Source organism: Phascolarctos cinereus, unplaced genomic scaffold (assembly GCF_003287225.1).
Source record: "Phascolarctos cinereus isolate Bilbo 61053 unplaced genomic scaffold, phaCin_HiC Scaffold_726;HRSCAF=1367, whole genome shotgun sequence".
NCBI lineage: Eukaryota > Metazoa > Chordata > Mammalia > Diprotodontia > Phascolarctidae > Phascolarctos > Phascolarctos cinereus.
Genome location: NW_027556098.1, coordinates 391,650,327 through 391,675,182, shown reverse-complemented (window position 1 = coordinate 391,675,182; position 24,856 = coordinate 391,650,327). Strand labels below are relative to the sequence as shown.

General features: G+C 40.7%; 1 protein-coding gene across 1 annotated transcript in view; it reads right to left on the bottom strand.

Annotated features, from left to right (window-relative positions):
* The window catches only part of CLSTN1 (calsyntenin 1), a 98,094-nt gene that overhangs the window by 38,821 nt on the left and 34,417 nt on the right, over positions 1-24,856 (bottom strand). The window contains 1 exon segment of the mRNA XM_020974384.2: positions 6,298-6,420. Coding sequence (XP_020830043.1) covers positions 6,298-6,420 — 123 coding nt within the window.

The window sequence follows — 24,856 nt, the reverse complement described above, 5'->3', positions numbered from 1 at the left end:
GACCCTTCAATTGCTCCCTTATGGTATGGGCAGACGTGTTTACCCATGTGGCCTAAGAGAGGAGTTTTCCTGAAGTCCAGACCATCAGAACTTCCTGGGCAGTGCTAGTTTTGCCAGCTATCTTATGGGTAACACCAAGTTTGAAAGGTCAATGATCCAGACCCTATGGAAAAGTGGGACTCATAAAACAGTATTGTATTGCTTGATTATAGGCTACTGCAAGTATTTTATGTGCAGTCTACACTGTTTATGGGATCCTGTGAGTTCTTCAGGTCTTCTGCATTTTCTGTAAAATGGAGAAAAGGAAATCCTGTACTTGAGAAATGCCTTTGTTACTTTAAGTGCTTATTTATACTCTTATGCAAAGATCTCAACATGATCTATATTCAGTGATTTTCCCAAAGTGTATGTGTGTATCCGTGTGTGTGTAAGGTAATATGAACTAAATGAAAAGCAATTTTTTGGCATCAGCCTCTAAGACCTGATCTAGTCCATGTAAGCTCAGAGTCTGAGGTCTTGGTCATGAGTTAAAATTATAAAGTCAATATTCAATTTAATAAGCCAAATTGCAACGTGCATTTCATAGTTTCGCAGACATTTGTTTGCATAAGGTTGACAATTTACCTTTCCAACTCTGCCTCAAAAACTAGTCCTCCACTCCAGTCTGTACAACATATACTCTTGTACATCCCTATCCCTTCACACTATTTCCCACAAGCAGGAATTTGCTTTCCAACTATGCAATGCCACTCATCCTTCAAAGTTCAGCACAAAACATACCTCCCCTTCCATGCAGTCTTTCCCGACCAGCTCAGCTTTTGCAACGTTAGTTAACTTTTCTTACGTACTAGTTTTCTCTAAGTATCCTAATAGACAAGAAATGTCTTATATTCCTCTATACTGCTTTAAAACTATATGTATGAATTACAGACATTGGGATTGGCCTTAAAGACCTGGGGGGTGGGGGTGGAGAAAAGTCTGAACCACAGGTTTAACCATTGCCTCCATACAGGGGCCCCACACACCCACATATCCAGCCCAAGTGTCTCCTCCAACCTTCAGTCCTGCACCACCAATTGTCCCACAGACATCTTAAATTCATTACACTCCTAACTGAATTCCTTATCCTTACTCATCAACCCTTCCCTCTTTCCAAACTCCCCTACTTCTATCAAAGGCACCACAATCCCAGTCTTCCAGGCCTGTAACTTTGGCATTATTCTCAACTTTTCAATATCTCTCATCCCACATAACCATCCAACCAATTTCCAAACTTGGCATTTCTACCATTACAACATCTCTCACATCTGACCCCTTCTCTCCACTCTTATAGCTACCATCTTGGTTCAGGGCCTTCATCACCTGTCCCCATGATGACTGGAAAGGCCTTCTAACTGGTCTCCCTGACTCTAGCCTCTCCCCCTCCAATCTATCCTACACTGATACAAAAGTCATTTTCCTTAAGTGCAGATCTAACCATGCCACTCCCCTACTAAGACAACTCCAATGGGGCTTCCTATTGCTTCTAGAAAAAAATGGGAAATTCCTGCTTAGCCTTGAAAACCCTGTATGACCGTGGCCCCAACAGAGCTTTCTAAGTCATTAGACATTACTCCTCCTCCCAGACTGGCCCACCCCTGGACCTTTGCATTGAGCATTCCAGATACCTAGAATGCACTACGTCCTTACCTCTGCTTCACAAAATCCTTTTCTTTCTTTAAAAACAGCTCACAAATACCTTCTGCAGGAAGCCCTTCTTGATCCCCACAGTCGCTAGTGCCCTCTCTCCCAAGCTATCTTGTATTTAAATTTACCTACTTTATAGCTATTTTATCTGTTCCCTTCATATTTATGCTATACCTTATACTTTCTGTCTCCCCAATTAGAATGCGAGCATCTCGCCAGTATAGATTATCTCGTTCTCCGTACTTCTAGCACAGTGCCTGGCACATAGTAAGCTCTTGGTGTGGATGCTCCTTCCGTCATTGATGCTCTTCAAGGTACAGTCTTCAAGGGTTGCTCAGGGGCACTGAGAAGTCTGGTGGATTCCCTACAGTCACACAGCCAATATCTAGCAGACGCAGTGCCTGAACCCAGGTCTTCCTGATTCAAGGACTGGCCCACTACACAAAATAACCTCTTGGCCTGGAGAACTATTCAGTGAAATATTAGCTCCCTCTCTTCAGTAACTGTTGCTAAAAAGGTCAACAGCCAGGTTACTTTTGGGGGGATCATGTAACATCTCCAGAGAGGTTTATGGACATAAGTCTGTTTCCGACTGCAACTAAATCCCTGCATCATACACAGCCTTCTGTGGCAGACTGACATCTCTGCAGTGGGTCAATGGCATCATCAGTCATCTTTTGGAACCTATGACTTACACAAATCAAAAGGAAAAACAAAGATTACACAGAGAAGGCACAGAGATTAAGCAGGTTCTAATTTACTTCATCTGAATCTAATAGTTTCCTATATTTATGCCTATATTTTACAACATAAGCCATTAACTGATTCTGAAAACCTGTCAAATCCTTAAGCTGGGATGTAAAAAGAAAAGAATGGCAGGTCCTGACTACTTCCTAAAAGCCAAGAGAGAAAAAGCTTTTTTAATCAACTCACAAAGATGTTTATACTCATTTCCAAGACTGACTTAAGCCACATGGGTCACAGATTTCATCCAATTTAAAGATCACTAACAATGCTTGCATCTTAGCATGCACCCTCATAGGATCAACAGACAAGTCTTTTTAATTTTTACTTCTTTGCCCATAAATACTAGTGTTTTGACACTAGTTGGAAGTGTCATCAAAACCTGAAAATCACTTTTTTAAAAACGATTTTGCATTTTCTTCTGTTTTGAATATCACTTATATCTCCCAAAGCATCTCTCTCCCTCTATGAACCATTCCTTACAATGAAGCATAAAACAGCTTGCTATTTTGATGTGATTTTCTAGAATAGAAACAGTAGCTGGACAGGAAGCCATCAGCCAAAAGAATATACTGTCAACCAAATTTAAAACACTGGCAGCCCTGGACAAATTAATGCCTGCAAGTCGGCCACAATAAAGTGCAATCTGCTATTTGGCAGTTAAATAAATCAGAAGAGCACTACGTCATTTCATCGGACTGGTATCTGTTTTGCAGAGCACGAACACACTCCAGGTAACCAGCTATTTAATATAGCTATCAATCTAATCCTCCACATTTAGTTTATATTTCATTATTTTTTAAAAAATAAAGACGTTGTGGTGATTGAGATCTACAAGAGTTTATTAAAAATCTGTGCTTCTAATTTAGGCCACAGAAGGAGAATGTGCATCCTCAACCAAGAGAAGTTTCTAACAAAGTGGAGTAAGCTAACAGACTCTAGAAGCTCTTTGTTACTGTAACCAAATTTTAACCAACATCCTACTAAGCTTGTCACACTTAACCACCCACATCAACTAATGCTGTTGGACAACCGACATTATTCTTTGCTTCTAGGAGACTAGAAAAAGGAGGCAGCAGGGTGAGAGAAAGAATAGCTTATTTGTTATAAAGCATCTGCTGTATTCTACTTATAAAAGGACAAATGAGGTTCATTTCTCTTGGTTTTGTCCCAAGAAATGTATCAGATGGTTTGGTCACTAATACTGTGCTCAATGCTCAAGATAAGTATTTAATTCATGAAAAATTTAAAACAAAAATGGTGACTGGGCTGCTATTCATGTTATAACAAACTATATCCACAATAAAACATTTTTACTTTTTCATGAAACTTTTCCATTGATCCATTTTTGCCTTTCTATCTCCAATCACTAACACAGTACTTGGCACATATTAAATACCTGTTGAAATAAGTCCTTGATGATGGTATTACCACCTAAAATATTGAAAGGGACAAACTCTTACAATGCTAAATTAGACACAATGCCCAAAATCAGGCAGCAGAGCCTCCCTTGCCCCACCCAGACAACCTATTTAAATAACTCCTTGAAGACATTGCTGCGCTTAACACCGAGCAAATAGATGGGCAAGTAATTGCTTTTCAGTTCAGCAGATGCTGTAGAACTGCTGCTCTGGTAAATATGGACTTTCCCCCCTGGTTATTAAAATCAAAAATTCCATTCTGTATTCTCCACTTTTCAGCAAAGTGACAGGACAGCCTTTAAATCAACCAAATTTTACAAGTAACATTCTGGGTATCAAGTTAAAGGGGGTTTTTGTGACATAAACCTTAGATTCTATTACAACCATACAATAAATTTAATTAGGTAAGGAAAAACGTGTACTGTTTCATTAAGGAAAATGTGTTCCTCAAACCTTACTCCATCCCAATCATCACTCCTCCCCCAAACAAAGCCACAATGATTATGAACACCATTCTTCTCAAAGTATGATCTGACATTTCAGTTATGCCATTTTCAAAATGGCTACTTAGGAAACAGTCCCTGGTTTCCCTTAATTTACTCCTGAAAAAAAAGTGTATTTCTTACTGTGCATATTAACGTAAAATAGAAGAGATGGGAAAAGACAGTGTATTCTGGAATTAAGTGACCAGAATTAACTGGGTCTTTTCAATACTTTTTTTTTAAACTGGGAAAGTAAGTGACAGGATATGTCAATCAAGAAAGTATCTTATTTCAGCCTTATTTTTAATTATACTACAAGTAATACATAGCATATTATGTGTTTGGGAGGAAAATTTTTTAATTTTTTTAGCTTTCCAAACAATCACTAATTTAGAGCTGAAAAGAATCTTAGATATCATCTAATCCACTGAGGCTCAGAAGTGATAAAATAATCTGCCTATTACAAGGCCAAGGAGCAAACAGCTCAACTGGGACGTTAACCTTGCTTGTCCTCTGACTCCAGGGGCCAACGTTCTTTCCACCCTTCCCATCGGGTCAGTAGGGTTCTAGAAACAATGAGGGGAAGGGGAAGGGCTTGGTATTACTAATTTATTCCCCATATGGTAGGTGTCAACAAACGGTTCCTTAGGTTTCTAGCAGTCATTCATTTCTAATTGGCATTGTACACTGGATGTCAGTTATGTCTATATCCATCTAAGAAAGGCAAGCAGCGCCTGTATTACAATAATTTAGTCAACACTGAACACTAAACACATAGAGACTTTATTGAAAACTATGCCACAAAGACATACACACGTAACACTTAGTCTAAATGTTTAATGTGCACAGAGGGAATGAGCATGGCATGCTAAAAATAATTTTAAATCTAGAGAGGATCTGTAAACAATTTTCTTAGAACAATTTCATAAAACTGATGTATATTTACACAGTAACATAAGAGTATTTCCTCTATTGTGCATCTGATTCAATTATTTTTTTCACCCTCTATACCCACCTGATACCTCCCTCAGCAAAAAATTATGAAGATCTGACTAACTTTACCACTGATTCTAAACAGTCCAAGGCTACTTTTCTGAAAATGTGATTTGGCACGTTAGCCGAAGACAAACAACTGATTATTGGAAAATTAACATATGCCATTTTGTACTCAAGACCGACAGAAATTATCTACTGTGGGTTTTAAAATAAGAATTTCTATATTTGAAAAAATTTATCCAAAAGACTAGCAGCAAATATTTTGAAAAAAAATTCAAAGTGTCAAATTCAAAAATCTGATGCAAATGAATATAACTAACCATTATATTATTCCATCTGTTCAGAGAAAATAAAAAGTTCTGCATTCCTTTCCAAATAACTAAACAGAATGGGAACAGTAGTTTTAGAGCTTCTAAATCTTGGCGAGATTATGTGCTAAAAAATCCCCAAAGCAGCTACAGAGAATTTACTGTCTCCACAAAGTCACTATATCAAGAAATGAAAGTTAGAAAATAGAAAACCTAAGACAAAACTGATGATACTACAAATGAAATATTTAATTTGCTCAAAGATTTCCCCCTCAGCGATCTGAACTCTGGGTAGTTTGAAAAAAAAAATCAATGGCAATCATTGAAATATTGCTGTCTACACATGGGCACATCCAGAACAGGAATTACATTCATTTGATGGCTGCCACAATCAAAGAAAATTCACAATAAAGAACAGCCTGATGGGAAAAAATTTTTTTTAAAAATAAAAATTTAAAAAAAAACCAGCCTGCTGTTCAGATGACTGCTAAACTGAACAAAAAAAAAAAATCTGGCACCTAAAGGCAGAAGCCAAAATTGTTGGCAAAATATTTTCAGAAAAGGTCCCAATACAAGTGATACTGATATAAAACACAGGCCATACCAATTGTCTCTTACCGATTTCCAATCTTTAAAACAAAATAAAAGTCACTCTCCTACCTGCAAAGCGCAGAGGTGCATCTTTATCCAGGGCAATCAGAGGGGGATCCAAGAGGACTGTATTGTCGTTTTCTGTGACTATACCATGGTATGTCGTTTCAATCCACGGCTTGTGCTTGTTAACTGTTTAAAAAAAGAAAGGGGGGGGAAGGAAGAGTTATAAGGGCAGGAATGTTAGTTTATCCTCCGGAGAACGAGAAATCCATTTGCAGACAGCGCTGAATTGTCTTTGCTTCTTTGGTGTGTGAGGCGGCTTCTAATTTTATAAAACAAAGAAATTATTATTTTAAAATAGTGAAGACAAAAAATTCACAAGGGGACCCCAACAGAACCATTTCATAACTACTACATACCTAAAAAAAAGCCCAAAACAACCCGTACATGACAGAAGCTCACGGTGCATATTAAAATAGTGCACTGTTCAATTCCTAAAACGATTTAACCTCACCATTATTTAATATAAAATGCTTCCATTTATATGACTGAAAGGACACCATCTGCATTTTAACAACATTTACCTATGGGACCTGTCTATTTGCTGCAAAAAGCAGCACCCAAAGAATGACCAAATTCTGAACTAGGAAATTTAGAACCTGGTTATTTCCCAAGGTAAGGAAAAACAAGAAGCAAATACCTAGGCGACAGTGTTGGGCAATAGCTAGGGTATGAGATCTGAAGTCAGGAAGGCCTGGGTGCAACTCCCATGCCTGGCATACAGCTGCTAGTTGTGTGATCCTGAAAAAATCACGTAAGAAAACTGAGACTCTGAGGAAGCTCAGATGGTGCAGTGGATGGAGCACCCGCCCTGGAGTCAGGAGGACCCGACACATGACACTCACTAGATGTGTGACTCTGGGCAAGTCACTTAACCCTAACTGCCTCACTCAAAAAAACAAAACTCACAGAGGTTAGCTGTAAAACTGAGGACACTGGACTAGATCAGGGATTCTTAAATTCTGTCATGTCCTGGACTCTTGAACAGTCTGGTGAAACCTACTGACCCCTTCTCAGGATAACATCTTTAAATACATAAAATACATTAGCTTACAAAGGAAAACAATTATGTTGAAATACAGCGACCCAAATATTTTTAAAAACAAGTTCATGGGTCCCAGGATAAGAAGCCCCGGACCACACAAGTCTCTAACGCTCCTTTCTAGCTCTAAATCTATGGCCCTGTGAACTTTGAAAACTAAAATAAAAATCTAATCTTTGCAGAATAAGTATAAAAATATTTGTTTCTATCAATGGTGATAGTTGAACATCCACTGGGCATTCACTGCAGACAAAATAGAAGGAAGAAATAACTTAGTTATATCATGCAAAATTAAAGTTAAGACACTCCTGAATACAAAACAAGAAATGTGAAGTACATCAAAATAGGGAAAGGAACAGACACCGCTTTTCACTGGTCAAGGGAATGCCCAGGTGAGAAGATTCACACAACCAATATGAGAGCTGCCTAGAGCAGAGGCAAGTGTCAAACAGGTGGTCCCTATCAGAGCACAACCCAGGCAAATTAAATGCAACTAAGGAACAAGTATTTTTAACAAAATAAAACAAAAATATAGTGAAACACAGATAATCTGAATCTGTGCTTTTGTGACCACCAAGCAGGGGTCTTTATGATTCTATTTGGATTCAACACCACTGGGTCCTAAAGAACTGAAAGAAGAGTGAAGGGACTCACTTGTATGGGTCCCACGTGTGTGCCCAAAGCCAGGCTTGAGGCTAGATCTTTATCCATTCTGCAACACTCCCTTAAATCTTAGTATTTCCTAAGATCCCCAATTCCCAGGCTCTGTGGTTGGTATTTTTGCTGTAAAGACACTGCCCCAGACACAGGCCAGCCACATTCCTTATGATGAACTCTAGCCTTTGCTTTGTATTGGTCTTGTTTTCCCCTATACAACACCCCCATTTCCTTCCCTTCCCCCAAATGTTTCCCCACAATTCAGTTCAACAAAGCTTTACTAAGCACACTGTAGGAGTTAGAGTTGACACAGGAAAATCTTCACCTTTATAAAGCTTTTATTAATTTATAACTACTGCACATATTCAAATAACTGTAACACAAATTGAACATGATAAAGGCATAAACAAACTATCCTTTCCAAACAGAAGGATTGGGAGCTTCGTGGAGGAAATGACACTTGAATTTCAACAGTCCAAGTCCAGGTATGGGAAGCAGGGCAAAGGGGACACTGGGAGCTGAGGTGAGGGGGGAAAGTTCAGGGTCTATGTGGAAAATGAAATGCAGATTTTCTAGGAAATACAGAAAAGAATCACGTAAGAAAAGGCTGCAAACATATATACCACAGAAACAAGCTGTGGAGGGCTTTGAACGCCAGGCTACACAGCTTGGACTTGACTGTCTAGGCATCAGGGAACCATAAAGGGGTTTGTGCAAAGAAATGACACAAACAGATGAGTGTTAAACCTGGCAAGAGCATGAAGGATGGATGGGAGCACTAGAAGTCGGGACACCTGCTAAGAGAAAACGAGAGCCAGGCCGAGGCGGGGGAAGAGAAAGAAAGGATAAATGAAAGACAGACTGAGCCCTTAGAAAACTGATTGAGCAAGGGAGAAGGAGAGATGAAGCCCAGTGAATGGGGGTGCCCCTGAGAGAACAGACAATCAGAAAGCTTGGACTCTGGGGAAAACACCCAGGTTCAATCTGAACCTGAAGTGCTGAGCCACAGGTATGACCAAGATGCGACTGAAATGTGTAGAATGTCCACAATGAGGTGGCTGGAGGACTGCAGGGAGGCCAGCTCTCCATCTGACTGCACACTTCTTTGATGCTCACTGGCCCGCTGAGGTCTCCAAGTCACACCTTGGCTTCATACACCCCACAGCTCACCAAACAATTTTTGGCCCAGGACACTCAAAAATCTGGTTCAACAAACACTTATTAAACTCCTATTACGCCCAAGTACTGCGCTAGGCTCTAACAAAACACCAGGCCGACTCCAAGAGCTTACGGCCTACAAAAACAGTACAGGAGTACACAGAATCGCAGAATTTCAGAGCTGAAGGAACATCAGAGGCCCACCTGCATGATTAAGACGTCTTCTCCAATCTCCTGCTTCCCTTAAGCAACCCAGGCCTTTTGGCTACTGATAGATACAGATAATACATAGACATAAATACAGATCTCCTGTATACTAATTATGCATTCAACATGGTAATTAAGTGATGAGAAATCTGAATAGTTACTGAGCAAGTACTCAGGAATACCCTGAAACTAATGATCTACAAACACTCTTCTTAAAAAAGCTAACTCCAATAACGCCCCTAAAGATAGAGCCTTTATCACAAAAATGAAGGTTAAAACTACCTGGAGTTAAACCCATTAAATGACTAGGAAAGGTAGGGCCACAGAATCTTATGCCCTTAACAGAAGCAAGCTAAATGGAACTGGGATGACACCTTCCACAAACAGGGTTTTCTCTCACAAATTACGGTCTAAAGGCTGGTTCGCATCATTTCCATTCCTGACCACACCCAAGGCCTCCAGTAGGCAGATGGCTCTGTGAGCCCAGCAACGCAGTATCTACCTTCACCATGGCAAACCAAGGCATTTATGCCCTTTGGGCCTGAGGGACTTCTGTCAATGCTCTCCACTACCCATGCTGCACATCTCCAAACAAAAAATGTAGATACCAACGAGGCATGTAACCTTAAATAACCTTTGATCTAATGACATGACCAGCCCTCCTCCTTTTTTTGGCCATAGATGTCTAACAAATATCCTTTATAGCTCCTATCAACACCCTCTGGGTAACTCTCAACTATATGTCTTCCTTCATAGCAAAAAAAAAAATCCTTCAAGAACATAGCAATAAAAATATCATCACCAGTAAGCAAACACACTAAGGTGTTTCACTGGGGTCTTAATTTTGAGTCCAACCAAACTGCAGATCTGCAGCTCAACCCCCTTAAGATGTTTCCATCAAATAAGACTGTGAGCTCTGAAGTGCTGTTGTTCAGACATTTCAGTTGTATCCAACTCTGTGATCCCATTTGGGGTCTTCTTGGTAGATATTGGAGCAGTTTGCCATTTCCTTCTCCAGCTCATTTTACAGATGAGGAAACTGAGGCAAACACAGTAAGATGACTTGTCCAGGGTCACACAGCTAGTAAGTGTCTATGGCCAGGAGCTCAGGAAGAGAAGTCTTCCTAACTTCAGGCTCAGCGCTCTATCCGCAGTACTATCTAGCTGCCCCATAAGCACAGTTGCACCAAAATAAAGAAACTACCAGGTACTCTTTTCATGTAAAGAAAAAAAAATTAATGTCTTTATTTTCAAAATTTTTAACCATTTTCAAAAGGCAATTTTTGCCCAACCATGCTTCATTTACACAAGTGGGGAACAGAATAATAATAACTATAATTTGTAAAGTATTTTGAAAGCATTTTAAATACATTATCTAATCTGGGCCTCCCAACAACCTTGAAAGGTAAATGCTATTATTGTCCCTATTTTACACATAAGGAAATTAAGGCTAAATGACTTGCCCAAGGTCACACATCTACTAAGTGCTGTGACAAGAGAATTTTTCTGGCCTGGCTCCATTGCCACCATTTCCTTGAGAGATACAAGGGTACATGACTAGCCAGGGCATACAGAACTTAGTGGAGACATCCAAGTTTAGCCCAGGTTTAACTGGGTAGTGATAGGAGAATGTCTAGCTCAGCTTTACTATCTCTGTTTACTTAGGATGACCATGTTAAGTGACTAGGTATAGCTCCAACATTAAGGGTTAGTCTGCAAATTCCAGCTATAGCCTTAGTGTTTATTGACCAGTTCATCATTTTTCCTGATTTAAATCTTCCCCTTCGGATCCATTCTTTGATGTAGAAAGCTGGACCTTTCCCTTTTGTCCACTGTAAAATTCCATTTGGCCCTCCCAATGTAACTAAGCCCTACATAAAGATGCTGAGGCTTGGGGACACTGGTTTTTGTGCACCAAGGGGGCTACGCTCAGAATATAATAAACTGGTTATAAAGCATTTCTCTATGGTGATAAGTATGTATGACTGGCAGCAGCACCTATCAACAGATACGTGGATAATTTTTATGTCAGTGCCCAAGGCAGGATTCAAACTCAGGCCAAGAACTCCGTCCACTATGCCAGACTGTCTCTCTCTCACAGATGTGCCAAAAGTAAGGAAAACTGAAATGAGTGGTCCACGTTAGGAGAAAGTGAAGTTTTAAAAAAAATTAACTAGTTCTAAGATTAAAAGCAAAATGTTTCTCTTAGTTAAATCAAAGATTACTCAAATTCAGTTGATAAGAACTGACACTGAGATATTACCCAGTGGGCAATGGAGAAGGATGTGGAAGAATAAGGAAGGAATTACAGAGAAGAGACAGGATAAAAGAAATTTGTAAATGGAAGAAGATGATGGGCAGGCTGCTCAAAAGGGGAGGAAGGGTAATAGATGGACAATCTATGGGTTCCACTGGCATCCTCATGATGTCAAGAAAAGCCAAGAGGGTTCTCCCGCAGGTGAGGTCCTCTCATACAGAGAACTCATGGGAAGAAATAGACAAGAATACCACAGAATTAGAAGGTCAGGATGGAATGTGATCTGCACACTTGACTTCCACTCCAAGGAACAACATGCCACCTCCCACCCTGCCAGGATAAGCAGATAACCGAAATCTCATCACCAGGAAGAATGACTTGGGGTCATACTCTCCACACCTCAACTCACCCTCAACTGTGTCTGCCCTCTGACAGAGGGCAGGGTTGGAGGGGGGAGAACTGAACTCCTCCCAAAGCCTTCCTTCATAGAGGGCTCACAACCTTCTGCTAACTCCATCCTCCATCAGATCAGCTACATGTTCCCACACAGAGAACCACTGATCCTCATCTCCTCCTTCAGCTTCTTTTTGTCTTGTCTTTCCCTATTAGATTGTAACCTCCCTGAGGGCAGTGACTGTCTCTTTTTCTAAGTTGTATTTCTAGCACTTAAAACAGTGTCTGGCATGTAGTGGGAACTTCATAAATGTTTAATGAATTGAATTGCATGTTGAAGAGCATGCACACATGTATACACACACACAACACACATACACACACACACACAAGCGCACTTCAACAAGATCACATACCCTTTAGGATACTAAAATTGTGGGCAACTCTTGCTTAGGATACAAGAAACCTGTAAATGCTAATTGACAGGAAACAGGACAAGGGGGGTGGGGATGTCACCGGGAAAGATCAGAAGTCAACATAAACTCAAAATGTAAGTGACCAGTGATTGGGGGGCCGGGGCGGGGGGGGGTGTGGAGTTCAGAAAAGTGAGAAACAAAAAAGCCTAGAGCACTACTGAATTAATCCTGGACCTGAAATACCTGGAGGATAACTAATTAAAGAATCTTGGAGAGTGATTAACTTAGGGGTACAGCAACCACAGAGAACAAAGACAATAATTTAAGGTTCCAGAGGGCAGCAGCTTCAGCCTGAATCCAGATGTTGCACCTAAGAAGTCAGTTCAGAAAGGCCTTTTGTCAAAGAGTAGGAGACGGCCTAATTCTAAGGGGGAAGAAAAGAAAGATAACTCTCTAAAGCTGGACAAAATCGTCCAAGATCACTGCAGCTGGATCTCTGCATAATCTGCAACCCTCTACAATTCTGTAAATCCTAATATTTCTCAATATAACAGAGTTTCTTACAATCTAAACGGTAGTTTACTGTGATTATATGGATGAATCTCTGTGAAGAAAGTCAATATAATTTAGGAGTAGGTCTACTGAAATACCTGAGAATCTACTACAAGCAAACCACTGGGGTAAACACTGAGACAGACAGATGGTTTAGACAAGGCATAGTTCCTAACTTAAATGAACTTATAGTGTAGTGATTTAGAAAAAGCATTAAATGTATTCTGCTTGACACCACAGGACAGAACTAAGAGCCATAAGTGAGAGTCACAGAAAGGCAGATTTGGGCTCAGATCAAGTTAAGAAAAGAAAAAATGGTGCTGTCCAAGAGAAGAATGGGCTGTCTTTGGAGGCAAAAGGCTCCCATTCATTGAAGGCCCCTCAAAAAGAGGCTAGATGACCCAACCTAGAGGCAATTCTTGTATGCCAAGTAGGCTGTGTGGCCTCCTGAGGTACCCTCCCAATCTCTGAATTCTAAGATTTTGAGGTAACCTCTCAATTAGACCTTAAGGATGGGTGAGGGAACAGCATGACCAAAGATCAGGGGAGGAAAAAGAACAGCATGTCCTCAGGGCACAAAGACCCCCTGACGCTGCTTCTGGTCTTCTTAAAGAAATGGCCCTTTCTGTGTCCCCAGATGCCTTAGGGCCCTGAGCCTCAGTCCCTGCCCAGTCAGAGAACTCAGCATCTGTGGTTCCTTCTGATACTTCTCTCCTTAAAACCCAGGACCAAACAAGCTGAGAGAGGAGGGAGAAATTGGGAGGTGAGCCTTTAAGCCAGCCCCTCCTCTCAATTAGCTCAGCTGCAGAGGGGCTTTCTGCTGGATTGCAAATCCAGCAGTTGCAGAGGTCTCCTTTGAAGTAAAGCTTTATCTTTCTTTTCACCCATATTTCCCCCCACCCCAGTTGGTTTTTATGGTGAAATTCTTTCTGTCCAACTATGTCAGCTGGACACCCCCCCAGCTGCTCCTAGTCCTAGGGCCAAAGTCTCCAAGCAGAATACCTTCTTCCTTGCCCCCAGGGAGAGGAAAGGGCTATCCCAGGCCTCTTCTTTTAAGGTAGGCTGCCCCTCTCCCAATTCAAGTGGGCACAACCCCCTCTAGTGCCTCCATGTGCTCTGGGCACACCACCTCATATGCCTAGCCCCTCTCTTCCCCCATTCCCCTGAGAACTCCTGCCGTGCTTTTCCTCAGTGCACTCCCATCTTCCCAATATTCCCTTTCAATCTCTACTTTTGTCTTTGTCATCTGACCTAGACCTGGCTGGACTACTTGTTCCAGGGCTCTGGGCTCAGACCTGCTGTCTTTGGACCAGCCATAGCTTCCAGGGACATTGACACTTACTAGTTGTGTGACCCCGGGCAAGTCACTTAATCCCATTGCCAAGCCAAAAAAAAAAAAAAGGCAGGCCAAAGCTTGGACTATGTAGTAGGGAGTTAGTATAAAGTAAATGGGTCAAAAGTTTACTCAATGGACAGCAGGATTTGACTAGATGATCTTTGTATAAGAAAGATTCCACTCAATTCACGTCATATATACCAAACCTACTATGTGCTGAGTAAATAAGTCTTTGCTCCCAAGGAAGGGAAAACATAAGATCAATAAATATAATTTAAGGAGGGAGACAGCACAATGGCTGGGGGCCGGGGAAGGGTGACTTGAACAAGGAAGGAAAGTAAGGATTCTAAAAAGCCAAAAAGAGTGGGTGCTGGTTATGAGAGAAGGGGGATGAAAGATGTACAAAGGTACACGGTGACAAACGGAATGTCGAATTTGGAGAATAACAAATAAACTAGTTTAGCTGAAACAGAGTCAGCAAAGGGGACCTAGGTGAAAAACATCTGGAAAGGTTTCTAGAAACCACGCCCAGAAAGGGCTTTAAATGCCAAGCTGAAGAAGTTTTGTTTTATCCCAGAAGCAATAGGGAACCAAGATTCTGGAACAGGTAAGAGACATGATCACACTTATCTTGCCAATGGTGTGGAAGATGGAAAAAAAAAAAGGACAAGATTGGGAAGAAGGAAATCTATTAGGAGGTAACCGAGAAAGGTTAAGTAAGGTCTGAACTAGGTGCCATGAGAGGTGTCATGGAGACAGAATGGCTAAGTCTTGGCAAATGACTGGATACAGGGAGTGAAAGAGAATGAATAGGCAATGAGGACTCCCCAGATTCCAGTTACCCAGACTCAAAATATAGTGTTGTTCTCAACAGAGACAGGAAGTATGGAAGAGAAGAGATTTTGAGGGGAAGGCAGCAATATAAAGGACGAATTGGAAGGGGAGAGTACAGGTCAGAAAGACTATTAGGAAGCTCTTGCCAAAGTCCAGGTGAGCAGTAGGTATTAAAGGCCCATAATGGAATGGTGGCAAAAGGAACACAAAGGGATAAAGGGCCGTGTTCCCAAAGTCACAACTGAAAACCTTTTTAATCCCTGGGTAATGATACTGAACAAGACCAGCAGGAAAATGAATTCAAACTTCTATATGAGATGACCCTGGCATTGTGTCATACTGGCAATATAAATATTTAAAGAGATTACGAAGCTTTATATGTAAATTAAACAATTATTATAGTGGGAGAAACCCAAATCATCAACATAAATTCCCTTTGACCTATCTTTTCCCAAATATACTCCTTAAATGTTTCCCCTCTCAAAGCTACTTTTAATGTATGGCACTGCAGAGAATGTAATAGAATAATGATTAAAAATTAAAAGCGCAAGCTGGAAAGTAGCGGCCAAGTCTGCACAAGTCTGGCCACCAGGGGATGTATGTTGTTGTAGCTGTTTTGTTTTTTGTTTTTTTTCCCCCTATCTAAGCAACTCCTGGAGCCTGTCCACTAAAGATACGCAAAAAGGGGAAGGCAAAAGGTTGATATCTGTGATGATGGATGAAATACCCATGCCCTTGTAATTCTGGGTCACTGGATCATAGATTTAGAGAGGGAACAGACATTAGACATCCAGGAAGCATTGCCGTAAAAAAGTGTTATTTGTTAGGCAGAAATAGTACAGGTAGTAAGCTGTTTCACCCATATAAGTGGCTGGAGCAATGAGTAAATTATCTGTTACAATAATGCAAAGAATTTTTTAAAATTTTTTAAGAGTCTAAGAAAAATGTCATGTTTCGACAGTATTTCCTAGTATAAATACATAGAAACTGTGAGTTCAATTATCTCATTATTGGAACTACTCAATGCCACTGCATATTTTAAGGTTCTCCCCCTCATACTTCTAATACTTGAAAAATCTGTGATTTCATGCAAGTGGGTCCTGCCTCCACCCACCCAGAGTACAAACTCTCTTCAACTAGGGCAGTCTCTAAGACTTGCTGCAGCCAAAGAATTCACCACATCCTGGCCAACCTCTCCAAATCTAACTAGTCTGGTCCTAAGCCAACAATCACTAGGCCTATACTGCAAAACAGTCTTCAGTAAAAATTTGTAAACTGTATAATAAATTATAAAATGATGAAGGATATTTCAACATTTATGTGCATCAAACACAGCAACAACCAGAGATTTGAATGGATAACTAATTTACAACTTGTCTCCCATCAAAAGGACTTTATATTGCTGGACAAAACAGTCAGTTAATAGATATTTATTAAGCTCCTACTCTGTGCCAGGCATGGATTAAGTGCTGGGGAAACAAAAGACAGCCCTTGTCCTCAAGAAGCTACAATCTAATGAGGAAGACAACACACAAACAAACATGTACAAATAAGTTATATGTAAGCTAAACAGGAAATAATTAGGAGAGGGAAGGCACTACTAGAATTAAGAGGGGTTGGGAAAGGCTTCCTGTAGAAGATGAGATTTTAGCTGGGATTTAAAGGAAGCCAGGGCAGCCAAGAGACAGAGATGAGGAGGGAGAAGGTTCCAGGCATGAGAAGACAGCTGAAGAAAAGGCCCAGAGCAGAGCAAACTACCTAAAATCAAACCATGACAAGATTTTCATCTAGGTATGTTTGTGACCTCCATTAAAGCCCAAAGCAAAAAATTAAATATTCTAAAGCAGAGGTGGGAAACCTGCAGTCTCAAAGCCACACGTGGCCCTCCAGGTCCTCAAGTGCAGCCCTTTGACTGAATCCAAACTTCATAAAAGGATTTGCTCTGTAAAACCTGGATTCAGTCAAAAGGCCACACCCGAGGACCTAGAAGGCCACGTGGGGTCTTGAGGCCGCAAGTTCCCCATCCCTGATGGAAAGTCTAAAAGAAATAAAATTCACAGACTCATTCATGCAAAGTGTCATTCTGTCTTTTTCCAAGTATTTTCAATCATCAGCACAACTGTATCCAAACTACCCCCTAAACCAGCGGTAGATTAAAGGGCTTTAGTCAATTCTAAAGAAAGCAAAATATTTAGTGAGTGATATTAATATTGCGTCATTCTATTTGTGTTATATAACTTCTATAGACATTCTGGTGCTGGTATTTCTGTCATCCGCAGAAAACAGAAGTAAACCTAGACGACCCACTGCGATTCTGGTGAAGATTCACAAAACTACAGAAGGGGCTTCAGACTAAGATGGCTGCCTAACAGGAGCAGGCTATCTGCCTCCCCCAAACCCACTCCAGGTACTGTACCAAGTGATGATCAAGAAATTCAAAGGAAAATAGGTTTGGATCAATGACATCGTCCACCCTGGGACTGCACAACATGTCATGCAGAAGACCACAGGCGACACGAAAGGAGGAGCCATTCAAGGCCAGTGCCCGCATGACCAGAGATGGGCCAAAAGGCAGTCTGCCAAAATGCCCTGAGAGAGCCCCAGAGCAGTTTGGAATCTCGAAAGCATCAGGGAGCTGCAGCGGTGGGGCAGCTTAGAACAGCCCAGGCCCAAGGGCTCTGATGTCCCTAATTACATGTCCCAGAAAGGACCCTGATGATCCAGTACCCCCAACTTCTAACATCCAGAGGACAAAGGGCCACATTTGAGGACCCAGAGGGCTACATGTGGCATCAACGCCACAGGCTCTCCACCCCGTCGATGGTTTTGTTACCTAGAAAACAATTGAGTCAGCACTGGAATCTCTCTATAGGTTTTTAAAATTTTGGACTTAACACCTTCCCTCTCCCAAAAATAAAAGCATTTTATTAGCCAGAGTAGAATACAAAAAGAGGATTCTATATGAAATCATGACTCTCCATTTCACACTGCTTGCTGAAAATACATAATTCTACACGCTATTTGTCTGTGCTTCCTTCTGAATTTCTTTTTGTCCTCTTCTGTACATTTTTAAAAAAATGTTATAGTGACCTTCTCTTCTTTTGCATCACTGTTGCTATCTTCATCTTGGATACGGCAAGAGGAGGTTATATCTCAGGAGTTCAAGGATGCCTCCACTGTCCATCTCTATAAAGGTAAAGGAAATAGACTGTCCTGTGACAATCACAAGGAGGGCTCTCTCTTACTCACCTCTGGCAAGCTTCTTGCCAGAGTCCTCCCTAACAGGTTGATCCTTCACCTGGAAGATGGTCATCTACCTGAGAACCAGCATCGCTTCAGAAAGGGCCAAGGAATGGTGTTTGCTGCCCAACAATTCCAGGAGAAATGCCAGGAGCAGAATAGAGGTGTGACACAACATTTGTAGATCTGATCAAGGCCTCTGATACCATCAGTCACAAGGGCTTATGGAAAATTATGTCAAAATTTGGTTGCCTGGAGAAGTCCATCAGCATTGCAGTACGTCAGTTTCCTGAAGGCATGCTTGCCCAGGTTCTGGAAAACGGATAATGCTCTCTTGCTTTCCCAGTCACCAATGGAGTGAAACAAGGCTGTGTGCCTGCTCCCATGCTTTTTAAGCATGATGTTTTCAGCCATGTTATCAAATGCTTTCAATGAGGATGGACATGACATCCAGGTCAGCTACCACATTGATGGTAAATTCTTCAACTTGAAAAGACTACAAGCCAAGACCAAAGTGGAGGGAGTGCTGGGGCATGATTTTCTGTTTGCAGATGGTTATGCATTCATTGCAGCCTCTGAAGCTGAGATGCAACAAAGCATGGATCAATTCTCTGCTGCTTGTGCTAATTTTGGCCTAACAACACCAAGAAAACACAGGTGCTCCATCAGCCACCACCAAACCATACGTGAAACCATCAGTTACAGCAAATGGAGAAGTTCTAAATGCTGTGAATAAGTTCACTTACTTTGGCAGTGTACTTTCCAGGGACGTACACACTGATGACGAGGTTGACGCACCCATTGCCAGAGCTAGCTCAGTGTTTGGGAGGCTCCAAAGGAAAGTACGGGAAAGAAGAGGTATTAGACTGACCACCAAACTGAAGGTCCACAGAGACGTTGTGCTGACCTCATTGTTGTATGTCTATGAAACCTTGACAGTACATCAACACCATGCCAGAAAACTGAACTGCTTCCATTTGAATTGTCTTAGGAAGATTCTGAAGATCACCTAGCTGGATAAGACACCAGACACTGAGGTCCTTTCTCAAACTAAACTGCCAAGCATTCAAACTCTGCTTCAGAGAGCACAACTCCAATGGGTTGGCCACGTTGTTCAAATGCAAAACGTACTCATGTCAAAAAGACTATTTTATGGAGAACTCACACAGGGCAAGCGTTCACATGGTGGTCAGAAGAAACAATAGAATGAACACTCTTAAGGTCTCTCTTAAGAACTCTGGAACTGGTTGTGTGACATGGGAGACACTGGCACAGGACTGCTCAGCATGGCGTGCCCACATCAGAAAAGGTGCTGTGCAGCACTGAAATAACTCAAGAGAAAAGCAAGATGCACAAACTTAAGAGAATCCACCCCAATGTTCACACGGACTACCTGTGCCTGACCCATGGTCGAACACTCCAAACTCATGTTGGTCTGATCAGCCGTAGTTGGACACACTAAAACTTGACTCTAGCACAGTGATGTCATTTTGGTCCTCTTGGAAAACAAAGGACAACCACCAAGCTACCTCTTCCTCCTCCTTAACTTTCTCTTCCCCAGTATTAACCATGAGAAAGCAGGGAAAGTGAAAACCCCATGTAACAAATAAGCCTTCAAACAAAGCCAATCCGAACAGTGACCACATCCTGTCTCTGCCTGAAGGTGGGTACCAGGCTTCCTCACAAGGCCTCCGCACAGATCAGGCTTTCTTTGCCATTGGCTATTGCTTTGATCAGGCTTCCTAAATCTTTCCAAGTTGTTTTTCTTTACAATATTGTTGTCCTTGTACAACATACTCTCTTAGTTCTGCTCACTTATTCTGCATCAATTCATACTACCCAGAAATCTCTTTCAACATTTCTTACAGTGCAGTTAATATTCCATTACATTCATATACTACAGTTTGTTCAGTGATTCCTCAGATGTTTCAAGAGGCAGTCTAAGGCATCCCTTTAGAGAATCTTTCTAGTTCCTCTCCCTCCCTAAACCCAACCTCCTGTTTAGGGCCAGAAAGCTTGTTCTTTGCGTTACCATGTTACCATTCCCTCTTAATGTGCCCCTACCACCTTCTACTTGTTTTCCTGTTGAGTTTGAAGTATTTCTTTGCCAAACTGTGTATTCAACCTTCCTTTATCTGTTTCAGATAACAGAGATCATCTGATGCCCCCTTCCCCACCCCCTTCTTTCACAGAGACTGCTGCCTTTGCACAGCTCTGCTTCATTTATATCCAATTCATGCACAAGTCAAGACATCACCCTTGTGACGCCTTTGGGCCTCTTCGAGAATGAAGGACAAACAACAACAGCAGCATTCTTTTCACACACCCCAATTATGAGAAATAGCAAATTCCATCCATTCTTCCTTTCCATATTAGTTTTTTTTCCTCCTTTCCCTCTCCCTTCTCCTGCCCTTCTTAAACCCCTCAGATGGAAACCAATCCAACCTCAGAACCTCTGCCTTTCTTACTCCACTACCTCAGGGTCCTTTAAAGACATTCAGGTTCTGAAGGGACACTTTGTTTCTTCTCCCTCATTAGAACGTTAGCACTGTGTCACCATACAGCTCCTTCCAACTGCTCAAATAGCTTTTACCTTTTCAGGTTTCTCTGGTCTTTTGTTTGTATTTCAAAGTTCCCATTCAGCACTGGTCTTTTGATTAGGAATGCTTGAAAGCGCTCTATTCCATTATAAATCCATTTTTCCTGAGCTTTGCAGGTTTAGTTATTCTTGGTTATAAGTCTATCTCTTTTGCCTTATGGAATATTGTTTTTCAAGATCTCTGATTTTTAACAGAAGCTGCCAGGTCTTGTGTGATTCTAACTGTGGTTCGTCTGTACTTCAGCTGCTTTCTGGATATTTCTGGATATTTCCCTTTGAAGAACTCTGGATTTTGGCTAGGACATTTTATGGGACTTTTCCTTTTGGGATTTCTTTCAGGAGATGATCAGTGTATTCCTTCTTTACTCTGCTCCCTGGTACTATTAGATATGAACTGTATTCATTTATTTATGATTTCTTGAATTACAGTGTCCAGGCCATTTTTAGAAAAACTTGGTTTCTAAGGAGTACAGTGATTTTAAAATTCTCTCTCCTTTCCCAACATATTTTCCAGGTCAGTTATCTTTTACGCCAGATATCATACATTTTCTTCTATATTTTTCACTCTTTGGATTTTGTTCCAATACTTCTTGCTGCCCCATAGTCACTGATTTTTGTTTGGTCTTTGCTAGTGTTTGGGCAGTTCACGTGCTTAGGTAAGGTTGACTACTTTCTTTTCTAAACTTATTCGCCTTCTAGTTCTTTCCTTAAGGACTTTTTTCCCCCTGAACTTTCCCAAATTCACCTTCAAACACCTATGAAATAACACATCAAGATGAATTCTAGAACAGCAGAACTAACAAAAAGGCTGGGTGAAATAATTTTCCAGCCCAAGGCTGGCAGGAAAGGTCTGTATCATTTGAGCAAAAGGGGAACACAGCCTTGTGCAGTGAGCATTCAGGCAAGCCAGCTAGCAAGCTGCAGCCCAGCCACTGGGAGGTCCGGCTGCCCTGCGCAGGTCAGAGGTGAGGTCCAGCTGCAGCCCAGCTACCAGATCATGAGCCCTAACACAAGAAGCTTGGGACAGTGCCCCAAAATAAGGAGGAAAAAAAAAAAAAGAACCTGACCACAAAAAATTACTATGGTGACAGGGAACTGAGAAGAGGATAACAATGTCAAAACACCTACATGCAAAGCCTCAAAGAAAAATGTGAATTCGTCTCAGGCCCAAAAAGAACCCCTAGAAAAACCTCAAAAAGGATTTTTTAGATCAAATTAAGAGAAGCAGAAAAAAAATTGTGAAAAGAAAGGAGAGTGATGCAAAAGAATCATGAAAAAAGAGTCAAAAGCTTGGTAAAGGAAGCACAAAATATGGGGAAAATGCGCAAAAATTCACTGAAAAAAATAACTCCTTAAAAAGTAGAATTAGCCAAATGGAAAAGGAGGTACAAAAGGTAATTGAAAAAAATGATTCCTTAAAAATAAGAACTGGGCAAGTGGAAGCTAATGACTCCATGGGATATCAAGAATCAATTAAACAAATCAAAAAAATGAAAAAATAGATTAAAATGTGAAATGTCTCATTGGGAAAATGACTGGCCTGGAAAATAGATCCAGGAGAGATACTTTAAGAATTATTGGACTACCAGAAAGCCATGATCAAAAAAAAAAGAACCTGGACAGCACCTTTCAAGAAAATATCAAGCAAAACTGCCCTGATTTATCCTAGAACCAGAGGACAAAACAGAAATTGAACGAATTCACCAATCACCTATCACCTTCTGAAAGAGATCCCAAAATGAAAACTCCCAGGAATATTATAGCCAAATTCCTAAAATCGTATAGTCCAAAGGCATCATAATAATAAGGAATCTCTAGTGTATTATATATTTATATAACTATCAAAGAATCACAGCCACATTATCAAACAATCTTTAACTCATAATTTTAAAATTTCTGAGAGATTGGAGGTTGGGGGTCAAAGTAGGGAAAAATATATTTAACACTTTCCCAAAGGCCAACGTAAGTTTTAAAATCATCATAGAATAAAACTAAAACTCTCTTCAGGTATGACAAACTAACTTGCTAAGCTGTTTGCTACCTGCTAACACATCAACAGGGCTAAATCACATTGTTTTCTCTGAAACACACCACTATATTCATTCCACCTTCAAGAATCACAATAGTACTTGCTGAGTGAAGAGAGCAGAACCAAGAGGACTTTGTACACAATAACAGCCACGCTATGAAATGACTAATATTGTTAAACTGAACCCTTCTCAGCATTACAAGGATCTAAGACATCTCCAGACGCCTCGGGATAGAAAATGCTGTCCACATCCAAAGAAAGAACTATGGAAGTCGAATCACTATCACTTATTTTTACCTTCTGTTGAGTTTTGTTTCATCTTTCTGATGGTTCCTCCTATTGGTTTTAATTTTTACTTACAACTTCACTAATGTGAAAATATGTTTAATGGGTATGTAAATGTAAAGCCTATATCAGATTATGGGCCGTTCTTGGGGAGGGTGGGGGGGAGGAAGGGGGAGAAAAATTTTCAACTCAAAAGCATATGGAAGTGATTGTTGATAAATCAAAATAAATTAATAAAATTTTTTAAAAAATAAAAATTTTAAAATTAAAAAAAATTAAAAAGAATCACAATAGTACTCAGCTGTAAACTATACAAGAAATGAGACATTACGGCCTATCTGACAGTTAACCCAAGAATTACCATTAGCACACAAGCAACAGAAATGCTAAAACAAACAAAAAAACCCCCACCTCTTTGATGTTTATTAAATCTGTTCCAACTAGTGCCAAATATTAACAAAACCTTTTAAACCACTCAGGCTAACACCCATGAACAGCATAATATTTCTGATGCTAGCAAGTACTTAATATGATATTTGACAAAAAATAAAATTTTTAAATTAGTCAATAAACATCTATTAAGCACTTACTATGTGGCAGATACTGTGTTAAGCACTGGGGAAAGGAGGGAAAAAAGACAAAAGACAGACCCTGTTCTCAAGGTGCTCACAGACTGAGATAATAAGCACAAAACTGTGCACAAACTACAGACAGGACAAACTGGTAACAATCAACAGAAGGAAGGCACTTAGAATGAAGGGTGGGGAAAGGCTCTTGGTAAATGGGATTTTAGTTGGACCTGAAGGAAGTCAAGAAGCCAGGAACAGAAATGAGGAAAAACACTGCGGGGGGGGGGGGGGTCAGCAGCCCATGAAAACACCCAGAGTTGAGAGATGGAGTGCCTTATTGTCTTATTCAAGGAAGAGCAGCAAGGAGGACAGGGTCACTGGATCACAGAGTATTTTGGGGGGAACCCCTGAAAATGCAGATATTATGTAATAATAAAATGAATAACAATAAAATTCTCCCACAGCAACAGAATCCACCCAATTCTGCATGTAACTTGGACTGTTAGCATTAAATCTTTTGGCTATGTTGAGGATATTTGATAACTTCCATGGTTATTATTTGATGGTTCAACATTATCCTATTAAAAAGGAAGCTGGCTAACACTGACATCAGGGAATGATGATAGCTAACATTTATAGAACTCTTTAAGGTTTACAAAGCCCTTTAAATATGTTACCATATTTGATCCTCACAACAACCCTGTGAGGTAGATGCTATTATTATACTACTTTATAGATAAAGAAACTAAGTGCGAGGGAGGTGAAGGGACTCGTGTTGGGTCATCCACCTAAGCTAGATTTGAACTCAGGTCCTCCTGAATCCAGGGCCAGTGCTCTATCCACTGTGCCACCTAGCTGCCCCCGAAACAAACATAACGTAAAAACTAAAGCTATCAATAAGAAGTTTTGGGGAAAAGAAAAAGAGTTGGCCATGAGGTGCTCAATTTTTTGGCCACAAAAATTCACAAAATAGTCTGCACTAAAGTTTGGA